This window comes from Micromys minutus (genome assembly GCF_963924665.1).
Source record: "Micromys minutus genome assembly, chromosome: 11".
NCBI classification, from domain to species: domain Eukaryota; kingdom Metazoa; phylum Chordata; class Mammalia; order Rodentia; family Muridae; genus Micromys; species Micromys minutus.
This window is the reverse complement of record NC_137980.1, coordinates 17,630,732-17,648,905: the sequence shown is the minus strand read 5'-3', so window position 1 is coordinate 17,648,905 and position 18,174 is coordinate 17,630,732. Positions and strand designations below refer to the sequence as shown.

At 43.4% G+C, this 18,174-nt stretch overlaps 1 protein-coding gene across 1 annotated transcript in view; it reads left to right on the top strand.

The window, feature by feature from the left end:
- Nucleotides 1–254: 254 nt before the first annotated feature.
- SV2C (synaptic vesicle glycoprotein 2C) overlaps nucleotides 255–18,174 on the top strand; it is a gene marked incomplete at both ends in the record, with an annotated part of 109,553 nt that continues 91,633 nt past the window's right edge. Inside the window, one exon of the mRNA XM_080925623.1 lies at nucleotides 255–838. Within this exon, the coding sequence (XP_080781749.1) occupies nucleotides 255–838 (584 nt within the window). The remainder of the gene's footprint in view (nucleotides 839–18,174) is intronic.

Here is an 18,174-nt window from a genome sequence, read left to right as displayed (position 1 = left end):
CAGCATAGAGTGTGTGTGTTGGGGGAGGGGTGGGGTCAAGCAAGAAAGGTACACATGATCATCATTCTGTGTAGATACGTGGGACGGTGAGCTGAGAGGCAGGAAATACAGGGAGAATATTAATGTGCATCTCTCCTGGCTCTTCTTGTGCAGCTCTATCCTGAACCACGATCGGGTGATGCTGTCACAGCCAAACTGCTGAACACACTCCGTGGACTCTTCCCTGCTGCCCCTTACCCATCGGCAGAGATAAAATGGAAGACTCCTACAAGGATAGGACTTCGCTGATGAAGGGCGCCAAGGACATTGCCAAAGAGGTGAAGAAGCAGACAGTGAAGAAGGTGAACCAGGCAGTGGACCGGGCCCAGGATGAATACACGCAGCGGTCCTACAGTCGGTTCCAGGATGAAGATGACGATGATGACTACTACCCACCCGGAGAAACCTACAACGCGGAGGCCAATGACGATGAAGGCTCAAGCGAGGCCACTGAGGGTCACGATGAAGAGGATGAGATCTATGAAGGGGAGTACCAGGGCATCCCCAGCACGAACCAAGGGAAGGACAGCATAGTGTCTATGGGACAGCCCAAAGGAGATGAGTACAAGGACCGCAGAGATCTGGAGTCGGAGAGGAGGGCTGACGAGGAAGAGCTCGCCCAGCAATACGAGCTGATTATCCAAGAGTGTGGCCACGGTCGTTTCCAGTGGGCCCTTTTCTTCGTGCTGGGCATGGCTCTCATGGCAGACGGCGTGGAGGTGTTTGTGGTGGGCTTCGTGTTACCCAGTGCGGAGACAGACCTATGCATCCCCAATTCGGGATCCGGATGGCTAGGTGAGTGCCTTGTGTCAGGGAAGCGGCTCTGAAATGCTTTGTATATGGAGCATGGAATAGATAACTGTCTTTCGAGCAGCAGTTCTCGACCCAGGGGTCAAGGTCCCTTTGGGAGTACAATAACCCTTTCGCAGGGGTTGAATATCAGACAGATATCCTGCGCATCAGGGGTTTACAAAGTTACAGTTCTGAAGTAGCGATAAAAGTAATATGATTAGGGGGGTCACTATAAAGTGAGGAAATGTGTTAAGGGGTTACAGCTGCATTGGGAAGGCTGAAAGCCACTCACTGATTTAGAGCATTGCATTTTTCCCAGATATTTTTTAATGAAAAAGAATCTTATACCTACAAAAGAAGGAGAAGGATTGTGCAGTGAGCACCTGCATAGAATCACGTGGGTTCTGTAGCTAACTTTTTGGAATATTTCCTCATGTTTTATTTATCCGTCATTACCACCCAGTTGTGTGCATTTTTAAAGGTAACTTAGAGAAATGTGTTTTAACCTACTCTAGAAAAAGTCATGTGATATTTAAGGGAAGTGCATCGATACATGATATGCAAATTTCATTCTTACCACTAAAATCTACGGAGATAACTGCAGCATCACTAGCAATGCAGTCTTTGGGTTTCCATTATGGATATAGCCATTGGTGAGACAACACATTCTTATATGTCATGTGGATGCTTGGCAGAACAAACGGACAATGGCGTCTGCTTTACTGATGTCAAGGGTAGAACGGGGGATGTAGTGTAGTGGTAGAGCCCTTACCAGACATGTGCAGGACCCTGGGTTTCTTTTCCAGACCTTTATAGGAAACCCACTTGACACTTCCAATAGAGGTCCATTCTATAAAAGTAATACATGTTGACTTCAAGTATTACATCTAATGCTGTCATTTGTGTCTAAAACGCTGATACTTTTTGCCTATGATCCACGAGAATGTTTGCTTATTTTTTTTTCCAATTATCTGTAGGTGATTATAACTTTTGTTTTCAGGGTTTGTATCTAAGCTGGACAAACTTCATTCTCTAGTATGATTTTTCAAATCTATTTCAAATGTTATTAATAACTCAATTCTATGTGATGCATTACGTCTCCTGTAAGGTGTCTAGACATCAGATTTGATTTTTATACCCAGCTCACCATGAACCCAAGGTTTTTAATCTTTTGGAGCTGCAGTTAATTCTCTTGAGATAAGTTAGAGAAATGCACACAGTTTAAGGGTCCATGTCAACTCCCTGATATATTAAGTCAGAAGAGTTTTCAAATTCCTTTTACAAATTACACCTCAAAGAATATGTTTGTAGGAATGAAAATTCTTTCATGCTTCGGAGTCTATTAAAGAAATCAGATAGCTAGTTTCTATTTCCAGAGATGTCTTTAGATTAAGCTTGAAAACAAAAAGCATATCATTTTGTTTTGTGTTATAGTTTATTAAATAACATGACAGTCGTTGATGGAAAGAGATTGATGTGATCAGATGTTGCTTCTTAACTTTCTGGCAGCACAAGAGATAATCACATCGGCATTAAGGATCAATGTTGTTTAATTTCTTTAAAGCTTTTTATATTTTTTAACTAGCTCCCCCCTCTCTCTCTCTGGATATTTGCTCCCTCCTGTGTGAGTAAAAGAACCAAATCCATAAAAAGCAGATTGTGAGGGGCCACAGGGTGGAAGTTGGAGGAATAACTTGCACATTTTTGCTGATAGATTCTTGTGTGTTCAACCATCAAAATTCAGACATCTCCATGCCTCAGGGGGAAAAGTTTAGCTATTCATCAAATTGATTATTTCAGCTGATTGCTTGTGTCTGACACTGTGTTTTTCCTTTGTTGAATTTTTTCCCTTCCTTTGGCAGGCAAGCGTATTGGCATGAGCCTGGTTATCCAAGAACTTTGGATATCAGTAGAATGTGTAAATTCGGATCCTTAGAATTGTATCCACACGGGTAGCTAACCATCACAGGCTTGTATTTGGAAGGAAACCCTTTTCAATCTATGACACAAGTGTTTACATTGGAGAATTAGCAGAAAAGCCTAACCCAGGCTTGCCCTTCCTCCATAGCCTTCATGGTGCTGGATAGGAGCACAGCAGTGTGTAGTGTTCCCTTATCAGTCTATCACAGAAGCCAGCACCTGGTGACACAACATCTGCAGGTGGCATTGAAAGTTGAAGATAACACGGCAGGAAAAGAGGAACCTGGATTGGCCCATCTGCTTATGAATGTTGCCCGCTTTAGTAAATTGATACCGTGTCCCCAGGAGGACCTGGTTTCACTCAAGGGTGTGAGTCTCTAACACAGGCGTTTTTTAATGGTTTCATGATTCTGCCTTCCAGACTTTCGTTTCAATTATTTTGCCGTTGTGATTTCACTCATAATTGCATTCTAACAGAGTCTCTTTAGATGAGCGTTTAAATTGTTTTTGCCATCCTCCTTTCATCTGATAATGGCTTTGTGATATAATTGTCACACTAAGTCAGAGCAGTGGGATCAAAATTCAGAAAAGGAAGACATATGACCCATGCTTGGTGGCATTTCTGTAGATACGGATTTGCAAAACAAATTTTCATTTGCTCCTGAGCATCATGCCAGTTTTCTCAAGGAAAACCAGGAACAAAATATGACCCAGTTTATGTTTTAATTATTTGTGAAGTTGAGCCTGTGTTTGTGTCTGCCAAAGGACTGACTTTGGGTAACTAGGGCATACTATGTGTACATTTGCCTGTGTGTACAGACAACATTGGTAATTGGACTGGAAGGAGAGAGAGTAAATATTTAATTATCTAATGAGTTGTTTCTTCAGGGGATAAATGTTTTCCTTTTGGGTAATTCACCCCCTAAAGTTGATTTTTAAAGCATTTATAGTATGCAAAGCATAGTTTGCCACCCCCAGAAATATAGGAGAAAATGGAGAGAGAGAGAGAGAGAGAGAGAGAGAGAGAGAGAGAGAGAGAGAGAGGGAGAGGGAGAGGGAGAGGGAGAGGGAGAGGGAGAGGGAGAGGGAGGGAGGGAGGGAGGGAGAGGGAGGGAGGGAGGGAGGGAGAGGGAAGGAGGGAGGGAGAATCTACCTTGAGAAATTAGAGTCTAGAAGAAGAATTAGACATCTTTGCAGATTTCCAGGACAAGGAAGCAAGTGTCCGTGGCCAAAAGGAAAACAGGACAAACTTATAAAGGGGCAAGATTCTATGTAATGGAATAGTGAGAAAATGAGTGTTAGTCCAGAGGTGGTTAGAAAGAACTGGCTTGTCAATCAGTTTGAAAGAGGATGGGAGTTGTCCAATGGAAAGAAAGCAGGACACTAGGAAATTGTCGAACCAGGAAATACAAAATGCAGCTTTTAGCAGGAAAGAAAATTCCCATTTTCTGCGGTTTCACTTTGGGGCCTTTGGTAAGGATTGAAACGCCCATGAGTCATTTCTCTCTGTTGTGAATGAAGTACCAAAGAGACAGGAGCCAATGCATTCAAGGTGTCAGTGCCAGTGGCCTTCAGCAGGGCAACAATGACTCTGGAAATAATGCTTAGTCTTATAGCAAAGTCAGAAACCAGCCTTGAAGTCTGGAACTTGATTTGTTGACTGCTGCCAATGGCTTTGTACAAACACAGTGAGCAGGGTTAAAAATGTAGGGACATGAGCACAGATCTTAGATTCGCTGCCCTTGGTTACAGGGCAGGCTCCTCTCAGACATCAGCCATCCATCCTTCTCCCTGCTGAGGCTCAGAGCAAATGCTGCTAAAGGTGTCCTGTGGGGCCCTGACTGCTTAGTTCCTGTCCTAAAGCTAGTGAGCAAGCACATTGAGATCTAACAGGGTAATGAGATGTGACCATTTCAGGTGCAGCCATGCCCCAGCTCCAGCCCCCTGCTGGCTGCCCTCCCTTCCCCTCACCATCAGTGGGGCTGGCTTCTCACTCATAGACTTATTATATCTTAGGTCCTCCTGGTGAAGCAGCGAGTGTCACGTGATTAGTTCAACTGCTTTCATGAACCATAAGTAGAGCATGGTCATCAAGGACTGGTACAGAATTGTTGGAAAGCTCAAGAAATATACTTGATAATTTATATGGAGTCATTTAATGATTAAGCAATCCAGTTCCTGGTTCCTTGACTTTGTCAAGACAAACTGCAACTAGAATCCCTAATTGTTAAGTTCAGTGGTAAATTTGAGGGCACGGATTTTACAAAGCCTAATTGGGAAAGAACCAGGCTACTGAACAATAGGAAGTAAGTGTTGTTGAAGAAAACAGAAATGCCCTTCTCCCAAGGATCAGGGAACATCGTAGAAGAGGGACTGAATTAAAGAACTGTACAATGGGGAAGAATGGCGTGGGATGCTAGCACTCGGACACAGCATAGCCACAGCCATCACGAATACACAGCAGCTATGGATACCTGCACATCCTTCCATCACAGATGGGGAAAGTGCCTGAGAGAGTTCACCCTTCCTTAAGGCACTGTTGACTGCTAATGATTGCTGAAGGAGGGAATTACCAGAGGGAGTCTAATTGGGAGAAAAACTGGGTTTGTGGGGAAAGAAAGGGGTGGTAAAAGAAGACAATGAGGGGTAATATAACTATTCCACACTGTATACATGTATGACTGACAAAAATAAAGAAAATTGAATGTTGAAAGCATACAATGTGTATGTAAATGTGAATGCAGTTAATGCAGTGTCTGAAGAGTCAGGAAAGGGCTGTCAGATTCCCTGGGGCTGGGGTTAACAGACAGTTGGGAGGCCTAGAGGGGCTGGAGAGATGGCTCAGTGGTTAAGAGCACTGGCTGTCCTTCCAGAGGTCCTGAGTTCAATTCCCAGCAACCACATGGTGGCTCACAACCATCTGTAATGGGATCCGATGCCCTATTCTGGTGTGTCTGAAGACAGGGACTGTGTACTCATATGAATAAAGTAAATTTTTAAAAACAAAGAAGGAAAAGGATTTGTTTTTATCCTGAAGCAAGCAAGAATAGACTGTTGGATGAGAATTTGGGGAAGCGACTCTGGCAGTGGTGTAAGGAGTAAATTAGATGAAAGGCTTAAGAAGTCAGATAGACATAGGAAAAAAATCTACTGATGTGGGATGATTGGTAAGTAAGTTAAATAACTTTATTCCTCAGTTTCGATATCTATATGTCAGGAGTAGATCTGACTGGGAATCTTAAAAGAGAAAAATCTATATATAATTGTTAACAATGGCTGACTGTGTGTTGTTGCTGGCAGAACATGTAGAATCCATTGTTGCTGTGTAGACTGGTGTGTATAAGCCGGTGATAAAGAATGATGCCAATTGTTCCTCTCTTTCAAGCTTATTCCAATTTTTTGATTATTTGGCACCTTCAGTGTGCTCTGAAATTTGATTGTTGAGCTGTATACCCTTAAAGTATTTGTTGTATTTGGGGATCCACAGCTGTATCCCCTGGGCGCTGGTCTCTTTGTCCTCCATGTCTACTTAAGTCTCTTTGACGGGTTTTTATCTGTGCTGTGAATGTGCCCGCGGGCTCTGTTTAGCCTCCTGGCTGTCACCTCGGTCTTAATTGAATTTAGAATTATTAGCTCATGAAGTACAGCCTGTACGCCTATACTAGCAAAATCTTATTTGGATCCATTGTTGCCAAACAAGAAAATAAGATTAAACAATCTATCACCAATATGGTCCTGGGTTTTATGTCCTCCAGCCCTCTGCATTCTCCTGAAGAGAAATGTTTCCAAAGTAACCTTCGAAGTGCTCCTCCATCCAACAACCTGATAGGACAGAAAGGAGACAGAGCTTCAGGCCACATTCTTAAAACATCTGGCGATGTGTAACTGATACAAAGGGTTTAGGAAGGACAGTGATATGGCTGCACACCACTGGGGATGCCCTCTATCCCACAGTAGGTCTACCGGGGATGCCCTCTATTCCACAGTAGGTCTACCAGGGATGCCCTCTATCCCACAGTAGGTCTACCAGGATGTCCTCCATTCCACTGTGCACCATTCTACAGCAGGTCCATCCTCCGGTGGGCATGGTCTACTATGTGTCCAAAGCTTACTCTGGGCATTTGAGAAGCTGAGACCAGAGAATGGGGTTCAAAGGCAGCCTGGGCAACACAGACTGTCTCAAGAACAAAAACCAAACCAACAAAACAAATGAAAGAATAGGGTGAGAATATAGATTGCTACTAGAGCCCATGTGAGCCCATTCCATAGAAGCAATTACGAATGGAAAATTTTAACTCATCACAGGAATAAAACATAATATGCACACACTCACACACTGGGGGGAGAGACACACAGAGAGACAGACAGACAGCAGACAGATTAGTCTTACCTAGAGTCATTACAGTCATTTGTTTCCTGTGTTCAAGAGGATGCTGGAACTGATGATCATTCCCTTCACAGATGAGGATGGGGGAGAGCTACTTTCTCTCTTTCTGAGCCTGTTGCCAGAAGCTTCCCAGAATTCAGCGTCCAGATGAGCTCAACACTTAGTGACAGCTCCTCTTACGACATCCCCTAAGCAATTTCAGGATAATTCAGGGCCCTGGTTTTGGCATTCTGACCTCTCATGAGTATGCCAGATTGGTGACCATGGTTCCTCTCCCTGGGCAGCATCTGAGGGAAGGATTTGGTTGCAGATGAAATATGTTTCTTAAAAGCCAGTGGAGGCTAACATAAGACCTCAAATATTCTGTGGTTAATTATTATTAGTTTATGTGGAACCAGAAAATCAAAATGTCACTTGCTGGTAGAAATTTTTGCTAAATGATGTTTTGAGGGTTTTTTTTGGGGGGGAGGGGATAAATTAAGCTATTAGAGCCAAAGCTCTTTTGCTAGAATTATGGAAATCAATGGTGATTTATATACTTTCTAAATGTCTCAAAAAAAAGTAAAAGCAAAAAATAAAAAATGAACAAAACCATAAACAAATAAGAACCTCTTAGGGTGGGGTATAGCTTAGTGAAAGAGGTCCGAATTGCCGCCCAGCAGTAACTAATATGGTAAGTTTTTGTTTCCAGAAATATTAATACAAAACAGACACATAAGTAAGACCGCACCCAGGCTACTCAGCACAGCCTCTGTGCTTCGTGCTCCGCCGTGTCCCTTCTCCACCAGTGCTGCCGTGGGAACTGTGCCTGGGTCATCCTTTGATGCTCTGCAAAGCAAACAGCTAGTGAATGTGAGCTCAGCTCTCCATCCAGGACCTCAGGACACACATCTGAGATTCGTGAAGATCAACACCAGACACGTGGCCAAGTGGGCGAAGGATGCCGGCAATTTCACTTTTTGGTCCATTACTGTAGATCTGTTTCTCTATCCTCAGATAAGACTAATGACTGTGCCTCGGTTAAAAACCTTACATGAGCAGCTTAATTTTTTTCCTATGGTCGGGAAACAAATGATTTAAGAGTTTGGAATTGATGCAAAGTAGACTTAAGGCTTCGACATCTTAGCTTCTTTATTCATTGGGACATGGTCCCTGTCTGTGGCTGTTCTTTTATCTTCTGGACCCCCTCCCTGTGATGGAGACTCTTTTCCCCACAGATCACTTGCCATTTGTGTTCTTATATTCCTGGTAGGCAGAGGGAAAGGATTTATATTTTGTCATATCCTAGCCATGACTAGTTGTTATACAGGCTAGTATAGGAGTAGCTTTAAGCTGCATAATACAGCCCAGCAGTTTCCTCTCTGTTTGCTCCAAGTGTCATGGTGATGCAGTTACAGTGGGACTCCTTCAGATGTTGCTCTGCCTATCCAGCCCCGTGAAATTTAATGCATTTCCTCTGAGTGATTTTGTTTTCTTGGAAGAACATAGTTAGGCCAGAAATATGAAAGGCACAATTGTGTCAGACTAGCTGTGTGAAAACTGTATGGATCAGGATAATTACTGGGACCAAACCAACTCTTGCTGTGGGAGTCAACTTCACATAAACACACATGCCCACTGGGAGGTAGATCATACAGGTGAGAAGCGGGTGCTGTCACACAGTGCCTTGATTCCATTTTATTCTGTTTCTTTCCTGCTTAGTTGTGGTATGAGAGGAGACAGACATGAAGTCCTGCCCCAGCTGAGGACCTGTCAGTAATTAATGGCTTCCGGAAGACAGGGTATCCTTTGGCTTTCAGAGTGTGGCCACTGTTAGCTCTACCATGCTTCAGTTGAAGAACACTTATCCATAAATACATCATCAACACAATGGGAACTTAGTGAGTTAAAAGAAAAGAAGAAGAGGAGTTGGGAGGGGAAGGGTTTGGGAGGAGTGAGAAGAGGGATGGATACAGTCAAAATCCAACTCATGGTACAAAATTCTCAAAGAACTAATATTAAGATCTAAAAAGAAAAAGTTGTAATACGGATGGAAGTTCAGTTAACAATGACTGTTAGTACAACATCGCTCACACAGAAAGGATACCTGCAAGGGTCAGTCCATCTATTCACCACGTTCTGAATAAATCTGTGCAAGGCTTTATAGTCTATCACGTGACATACAACGACCAACCAGACACAGACTCTGAGCACAAGTTACAGGAACCAGGACAGATTTATTCTATCTGAGGCAGGAATGGGTTAAAGAAGGGCCTCAGGGAGGCACAGTATTTGAACTTGGCTTAGAATTCTGGGTAGAATCTGGAATGTAGAAATGAGGCTGGAGACACCAGACAGAGAAAAGGCACAAATGCATGGTGGCCCCAGACTCCACAGCATACTCTGCCTCCTGGAATCGATCAGTGACTGACAGTTCCTCAGCTAGGGGCAGGACTTTCATGTTCCTCTCCTCTCACACCACAACTCAGTTGAGGTAGTAAGAGGAGGGGAACTTGTGCACAGGAAAATATGGGCAAGAACTGATAATATCTAACACTATCTTTCTACGGGTGACCCTTAACATATAACAGATCCTAACAAATAAGTGGTGGCCAGTAAATGTCCATTATATGTGAGATGTCAATCAAGATGTTTAAGAGAAACCATCCAGGAATGCATTTGGAAGCCAGTACCAAGGCTGCCTAAAGAACCAACCCTAAAGACAGTGTCTTCATTTGGGTTTCTACTGCTGTAGAAAAAAACACCATAGACAAGGCAACTTTTATAAAGGATGACATTTAGTTGGGGCTGGCTTAGAGTTTCAGAGGCTCAGTCTGTCATCATGGCAGGAAGCATGGCAGCATCCAGGCAGACATGGTGCTGGAGGAGCCAAGAGTTCCACATCTTTATCCATAGGCAGCAGGCAGCTGGAGACTGGCCTCTACAGACTGCGAGCAGGAGTTCTCTTCCACACTGGGTGGAGCTTGAGCACAGGACCTCAAAGCCCACCCCCATAGTGACACACGTCCTCCAGTAAGGCCACATGTCCTAACTGTACCGCTCCCTGTGAGCCAAGCATTCAAACCATGAGTCTATGGGGGCCATACCTATTCAAACCACTACAGATGGGTATCGGGGAGAAGTCAATCAGAACAGAGGTAAAACTGACCCCACAGGATTGGATGGCATGTTGAAAGCAAGAGAGCAGAGGACCTTGAGGGCTAGGATGGACCATTAGTCAAGGTTTTTCAGGAAAGAGGGGGGAGAGTCATCAGATAAGGGGATTGGAAGTTGGGAAAGCCTCAGGTGCCTGCAGATAAAGACAGAAGAGTGTAAAGGAAGGAGATGCTGGGGGACAGGGGGTGTGGACTTCTAGCACAGAACTGAGAGAAGGGTCCTTCTGGCAGTGGTGGTGAGAATGCTATGCTGGGGGTGGGGAGTGAGGAGGGATTGGGGAGGGTGGGGCTGGGAGGGTGGAGCACATATCAGATTCAATTTCCTCCTCTAAATCCTGCCATATACCCCCCCCTTGCTCTCTTTCAAATGCATGGCCTCCAGCTGCATGGTAGTGATGCCAAGATGGAGAGGCAGGGGAATCACTGAGTTCCAGGCCAGCTTAATCTACAGAGTGAGTTCCAGGATACCCCAGAGCTACATAAAAAAAGACAGCAAAACAAAAACAAAACAAGCAAACAAAAAAATAAAACAAGACTACTCAAATTTATGGCCTCTTTTCCAATAATTGTGTGTGTGTGTGTTCCTAAATGTAACTTGTATACTTACTTATGTTACTCATACATATGTTTTCAGAGAAGGAGAAGGAAATAAGTCTGTCTTAAATCTTGTTATAAAGTACTTTGGTGTATATTTGTTTCAGTTACCATTTCTAATAATGAAATTATACCATGAATTGGAGTAGCTAAAAAAAAATCATTCATCTTCTACAAAGGAAAAAATTTGTATTCATATTTATTATCTAGTGCTTCCCTATCATTCTGTGCTGATAATCACATCTAGAATATAAATAGGAGAACATGAGCAGCCTGGGTCATTTGCTACTTTCTTGTTTTAGTGGTTTTTCCAGATGGGAACAACCAAGTCTGTTCCAGGTCACACCGTATTTCATAAAACTGACTTTGTTGCAGTGTTAACATGCATGTAATTATGTAGCAGTTTCACCGTGGGACAGGATTGCCCAGGGCAGACACATGGAAGATGAGATATGACATGAGCTCATTTATAACATACCTTCAGGACTCCACTATAAAAGTATTAAAACCAATGAGCAAGTTTAGCAGCATCCTGGTTTCCTGAGACTCTTGTAACAAAGCCCCACCCAATGGGTGATTAAATCGATGGAAACTGTTTTTCTTTAACTGTGTGTGTGTGTGTGTGTGTGTGTGTGTGTGTGTGAGAGAGAGAGAGAGAGAGAGAGAGAGAGAGAGAGAGAGAGAGACAGAGAGAGAGAGAGAGAGAGAAGTCTAACATCTCTTGGAGTCCTCTGGAGACTGTCTCTTGGCCTCTACTAGCTTCTAATGTTTATTGACATTTTTCAGGTTCTTGGTTTGTCCAATCCCTGCCTCTGTCCCCATACGATCTCCTTCATCCTTGTGTCATGACAACAGTGATATTCTCCTAGGACAATACCTTATCTCATCGTGACTACCATGAGACCTTCCATATGTCTTTGGAAAAATATTATCTAATCAGTACAGAATCAAAAATCAATTGTATGGCCATTATTTTAACCACCCAAAGTGAATTAAAATTAAGAAATAATTCTTTTTCATAATAGCATCGAAAACAATAGAGTCATTGTGGGGGGGACTGACAAATGAAAAACTTACATTCAGAGAACTGAAATGGTTACTGAAATTGAGGTCATAAATAAATAGAAAAGCATTATGTCCGTGGACTGGAAGAAAGATTGGGCAGGTGGCAGCAGTCCAAAAATTTCTCCACAGATTATAATTCCATTTAATCATTATGACAACTCCAGCTGGATTCCTTATTAAGAATAGCATGCTAACTCTAAAAGTTTTGTAGAATTCCTATCCTAAAAGTTTTATGGAATTCTAAAATTGATAGTTTGTTCTTGTTCAAGACTTCAACAAATTATTCAAATATCATCAGTCTAAAAACTATAAGAAACCAGTGGCATTCTAGGATTTATTTTATTTTGTGTGTGTGTGTACCTCTTGAGCACAGGTAGGAGCTTCGGCTCCCCTGAAGTCAGACTTACAAGCTATTGTGAGCCACCCAGTGTGGATGCTGGGAACTGGACTCAGAGTCCTCTAGAAGAGCATCAAGAGCTCTTAACAGCTAAGCCATTCCTTCTGCCCTGGTTAGCAGCATTTTAATAACCATACAAAATCCATAACAGAAACAAGAAAGTGTTGGGCTCTTATCACAAGTTCTCCGACTTGAAATTCAACCTCTTTCTCGGTTTTATTAGACGCAGCCTATGTGTCATGTCTTCAGAGCAATGAGTCTTCCAAGCCAGCAGGTTAATGAGATTACTGTAATACCAAAGATACAAAAAAAGAAATCGTATTGCCATGGTGATGGGAGAGGACACTGTCAGATAATGATGTCCTTGCAATTGAAGCAGTGTTCAGGCTTGAGCTGTGGAATAAATTGTCCCTTTGAGTGCTTAGTAAATGTTTCTAAAGCTGAGTCTTAGGGTTTTATTACTGTGCAGAGACACCATGACCACCACCACTCTTATAAAGGAAAACATCTCGGTGGGACTGGCTTACTATTTCAGAGGTTTAGTCCATTATTATCACGGTGAGAAGCATGGCAGCGTGCAGGCAAGCATTGGACTGGAGAAGGAGCTGAGAGTTCTACATCTGGATCTACAGGTAGCAAAAGGAGACTGTGTGTTATACTGTGCATGAGTTGAGAATAGGAGACCTAAGGCCCGCCCCCACAATGACACGCTTCCTCCAACAAGGCCACACCTACTCCAACATAGCCGCACCTCCTAATAGTGACACTCCCTATGGACCAAGCATTCAAACACATGAGTCTATGGGGGCCCTTCCTATTCAAATCATCACATGCTATTATTATTCTAATTGTTATGAGTGATGTCACAAGTAATTGACTTCAGTGACAGAGACCAAGGCTTCCTCGAGAAGTACAAGGCTGGTTTCTCACATCTGAGCAGGTGAAGAAGCAGAGAAAAAGGGTGCTGGTGTTTATTAGTCTCTTTTTTCCCCTTTCATGTGATCAAAAATAGAAAAGCATTATGTTCGTCGACTGGAAGAAAGATTGTGCAGATGGCAGCAGTTCAAAAATTCATCTACAAATTATAATTCAGTTTAATCATTCTTCCAACTCCAACTGGATTCCTTGTGGAGATTAACATACTAACTCTTATTGTTTTTAGAATTTCTATCCCAAGGACCAATGCTTGCTATGTTTAGGGTGTGTCTTCCCTCAGGCACTATCTACCTATCTCAGAAAACAGGAGCCCACAACTATGTCTAACAGGTGCTTCCTGGCCCATCTAACAAGGAAGATTCAGGGACGTACTGTGTATCTCCCATGTGTGACCTCTTTTCATCAGACATGGGGGCATCTCAGTACCAAGTCAAAGTGAAAGTGTTTTCTCCCCTAAAGTCCTTAAGTACTCAAGTCACAGGAGAATGGTTTTTCAAAGTGTCATGTTCCCTTTAAGTGACTTGTCTAGGTGTATGAAGGGTCATTTTACCCCAACCCCTTGATACTTTTTATAAACTCATTGGGAAATTGCCTTGTTTCAAATGCTCTCAAGACTACACTCTACCCAAGAGTGGTAAATGCCAGGGCTGCTGTTCAAGGGAGGAAAGACTACAATATGCACGTGATGTTCGGAGGAAGCATAAATAAGACTCAACAGACGGAGAGGAGCTCGCTTGCATGGCTAGCTCTGCAACACTTCTTGGTTTCCTGTCTCCACTGGCCTTCACTTTTCTGAGAGACGCACAGCAGAGAACCTCTCCTGGTGTCCCTGCTGGTCTGAATCCCTCCTGCTGACTCTGCTGATGCAGCTGAGGCCTGGCTATTCCTGCTAGGTGGTGCCACCACTGTTCTAGCCTGACACTACTGAGCTGCACTGCTGGTGTCATCGTGCAGTGTTCCCAAGTGGACCTGCTGGTATCGTCGTGCAGTGTTCCCAAGTGGACCTATCTGCCGCTGCTGACCTATGAACTGAACTGCTGAATTCCCGACAATCCAGATGGGATCTGCTCCAAAAACCATTTCTAAACAGATCCACTTCCCCCATATTCTTTCTTTTTCAATATCTCTGGTAGGTGATGGTCTGGAGGGGAGGTTAAAGCATTTAAGAACCATGATTAAAAGTAGGCTTTGAAAAAAGTAAAGGGGTGCTATGTGGCTTGCTCAATGTGGCTTGCTCAGCCTCCCTTCTTATAAAACCCAGGTCTACCATCTCAGGGATGGCACTACCCACAATGGGCTGGGCCTTCACTATCAATCACTAATTTAATAAAAAATTTTAAAAATCCTACAGATTTACTTACCAATAACCCAATCTTATGGGGGCATTTTCTTAATTGAGAGTCTCTCCTCTCAGATGACATTAGCTTGTGTCAAGTTGACATAAAACCATCAGCACAAGATTTTAGCTTTCATTTTATCTACAAACTGAATAGTTTGCCCGTTTCACATGTCCTTTCTATTTCTGTATTTTCCTTGGCTCTGTATTTTGATGGTCTTGGGTGTGACTGACCTGTATGTAGGTGGGCTGAGCCACGTAGCTGCCAGGATTCTCTGAGTTGCATATGGGTATTTAACGCTTTCGTAAGAGTTGGAGTTGGGCAGCACTGGCTTATCCTAACAAATGGGGAGATCCAGGCTAACAATAGCAACAAATGCTAAGTTTTACTGATCAAGAGATACGGGTCTACAAATATAACTCATTTTCGCTCATAAGAACCCTATATTAGTTACTTTCTATCCCTGTGATAAAACACCATCACCAAAGCAACTTATAGAAGGAAGAATTTATTTGGGGCTTATGATTCCAAGGCTAGAGACTGTGATTAGAATACCAGCTGAGAGCTCATATCTCAAACAGCAAGCAGGAAACAGCACAATGGGAAAGGCATATGCTTCTGACACCTCAAGCCTGCCCCAAGTACACACTTTCTCTGATAAAGCCATACCTTCAGTCCTTCCTAAGCAGTTCCACCCACTAGGGATTAAGTATTTTAATGCCTGAGACTTATAGGAGACACCTCATTGAAGTGACCAAGAACACTATGATTAAGATGCTGTTATAATTGTTTTAAAATAACAAGACCAGAGAAGACAGTTTGCCTGAAGTCTCATGATTAAGTCCAATGCTGAATAAGAACACACGGGTAATGGTGAAGAACCTACGGATCCAGGAACCAGCATCGTCTTGTTCTTTTTTGCCTGTTGTGTGCTTCTGATGATTGAATCCAGAACTTCGCATATGCTGACAAGCATCCTACCACTAAACTATACCCTGCCCCCAGCCTTCCTCCTGTCCATGGCTCTTAATTTTAGTTTGAGCCAGACGTTTGCTAAACTACTCAGCTGTTCTCAAACTTGCTATGTAGCCCAAGATGGACTTTAACTTGCAGTACTCTGCCTCAGCCTCTAGAGTAGCTGGAATTAGAAGCCTGTGTTACTATACCCAGCTCCTAAGTCTCTGTCAGCTATGTTACATTTAAGCTTTCTTTTTATGATGCCAATGTGGAGGAGACACTTAGTCCCACAGAGAAAGCAAGAACTCGGTATGTGGGTCATAGAAATGAGTTCCATGTCGGGGAAGATCCATGGTGGAGTCCCATGGGGCAGCCAGACCCTCATGGTCTAAGTGGATTAGGTACTCTCTCACTGATTTTCTCCTTGTAAAGAAGACCCATCCCCTATAAAGCATGCTTATGATATGACAGTGGTTCCAAGTTTCCTAAATGTATAAGAAAGCCCATCTAGTGAGCCATCTGCCCCTCTGGTCTTCAGGACTTGACCTTTTATGGTCTAATTTGACAGTCTGAGCTTGAATTGACTCAGCCCCTGACAGCACAACTCTGGGAACTGCCCAAGCCCCGCCCTCGTCACCTGTCCCCATCTTACATGTAGGCCAGACAGGGATACAAGGAGCTTCTCTCCCATTCTGTCCACAAACAAAAGCAGGCCGAAAGAAAGAGTATTCCCACAAAACTTTAGAAACCGTCAGGTCCATTTAAGGGTAATTAAATGGGAACTGTCATTGGGTCAAACAGGACGGAGAGCTGAAGAGCAGTGGCGACTGTGGACCAGGTGCTCATTGACCAGGTGCTCATTGACCAGGTGCTCATAGACCAGGTGCTCATGGACCAGGTGCTCATGGACCAGGTGCTCATGGACCAGGTGCTCATGGACCAGGTGCTCATGGACCAGGTACTCATGGACCAGGTGCTCATGGACCAGGTGCTCATGGACCAGGTGCTCATGGACCAGGTGCTCGGGAGTCCCATCTGAAAGGCTGTTGAAGGAGGCAGCGAGTGAATTCAACACAGAGCTCTTTCCTTTGGCTTCTCTCACCCCACTTGTTTCTCCTGTGCAATGATCTGAGGTCTTCCTCTCTTGGTCAGTTCTACCCCTCTAGCTCCTGAATGACATTCTGATGTGCACTGCACATCACAAAGTTCAGAGAGCAAAGGTACATTCACGTTTCTCCTGGGACATAAAACGAATTCCCTTTACTGTAATGTGCCATAGGGCGGTTAGCAATTCTACACTAATGGTCCAGCAAAGCTCCAGTAATGGACTTGAGGTTGATGAGAAGTCCTCCTGTCCGCTCCTGCCCTGCTCTCTAAGTCTGCCATCTAAACCCCACTGCTTTATTATCCTTTGGGAATTAGTGCTGATTCTGGTGAGTTCACCTGGTGCTAGTATGTGTAAGTACCTGCAGGCCTCCCCTCACTTTTCACTCTTTACTAATGAACTGCTTATAACGTACTGCTGACCCAGCAAGGCTTCTCTTCCAGGCATTTCTCAAAGAATGAAAGAAAACATAGCACAATAAAGGCATGAAGAGAGTGGAAGAAAGCTCTGAATGTGTACCGGAGATAAAGTCCCCCAAGGTGTTGGATGGTTAGCCGTTGGGGAATGCCAGCTAGGATGGTGAGCTGTTTCAAAGCATCCCAATTCCCAGAATCACCATGGGGATAAAACAGATGTCTTCTAGTTTACTTATGTGACAAGGCTGACTCAGATCTGTGTGAATGACTAGCACACCGACTTAGCATCTGAAAATGGTGTCATATTCATATCCATTATGGAGGGCAAGGTGAAAACCCAGGAGTCAAGGGTATTGGAAAAGTTTACAAAGGCACGTTTTATCTTAAGGTTGTCAGCTGGGATTTTGTTTCTGAAGCTGAGAGAACAGCTGAATCAGATAAGATAGAATAAAACCAATATATTCCCCATTAGCACCACAGGATTGCACCCTCTACACCAAGCCACTGTCAGATTAGCAAAGGTGTGGGTAAATCCTGTGTCAACCAAATACTAATGATGATAATAAAGTTCATAATAGGTTCCAGGAAGCATTTAAGAAAGCTACCAGACAAAGCTGATGCTTCATGGAAACCAGTCCTAGATACAACAGCATGTCAAATTTGAAGGGATTGAGAAAGGCAAATCAGCATGCTGGTAGTAACATCATTTGACGTGATATGAAAACCACGCTGATGACCAAAACACGTCATGCGCACACATAAAATTCTCAAACAATAAAAAGAAAAAGAAAACATTCCAGTAGAACAGTGGTATTGGTTAGTGGAGAAACAGCAGGGTCAGTTGGGAAGAAGTAATTTTCCAAAAGAGAGTCATGGATGTAGGGTGCAGACCTGGGTGACACCATAAGAAATTAATCTGGAAAAAAAAAGGTATTGCTTAAAAACAAACAACATCAGTAACATCAAACAAACCTTTGTCCACAAAATGTTGATGTCACACCTAGATATTATCTTGGCCCCATCTTATGAAACCTCCTGGCCTCTGGCATGTATGCTGGGAGAAGAGGGGTAATC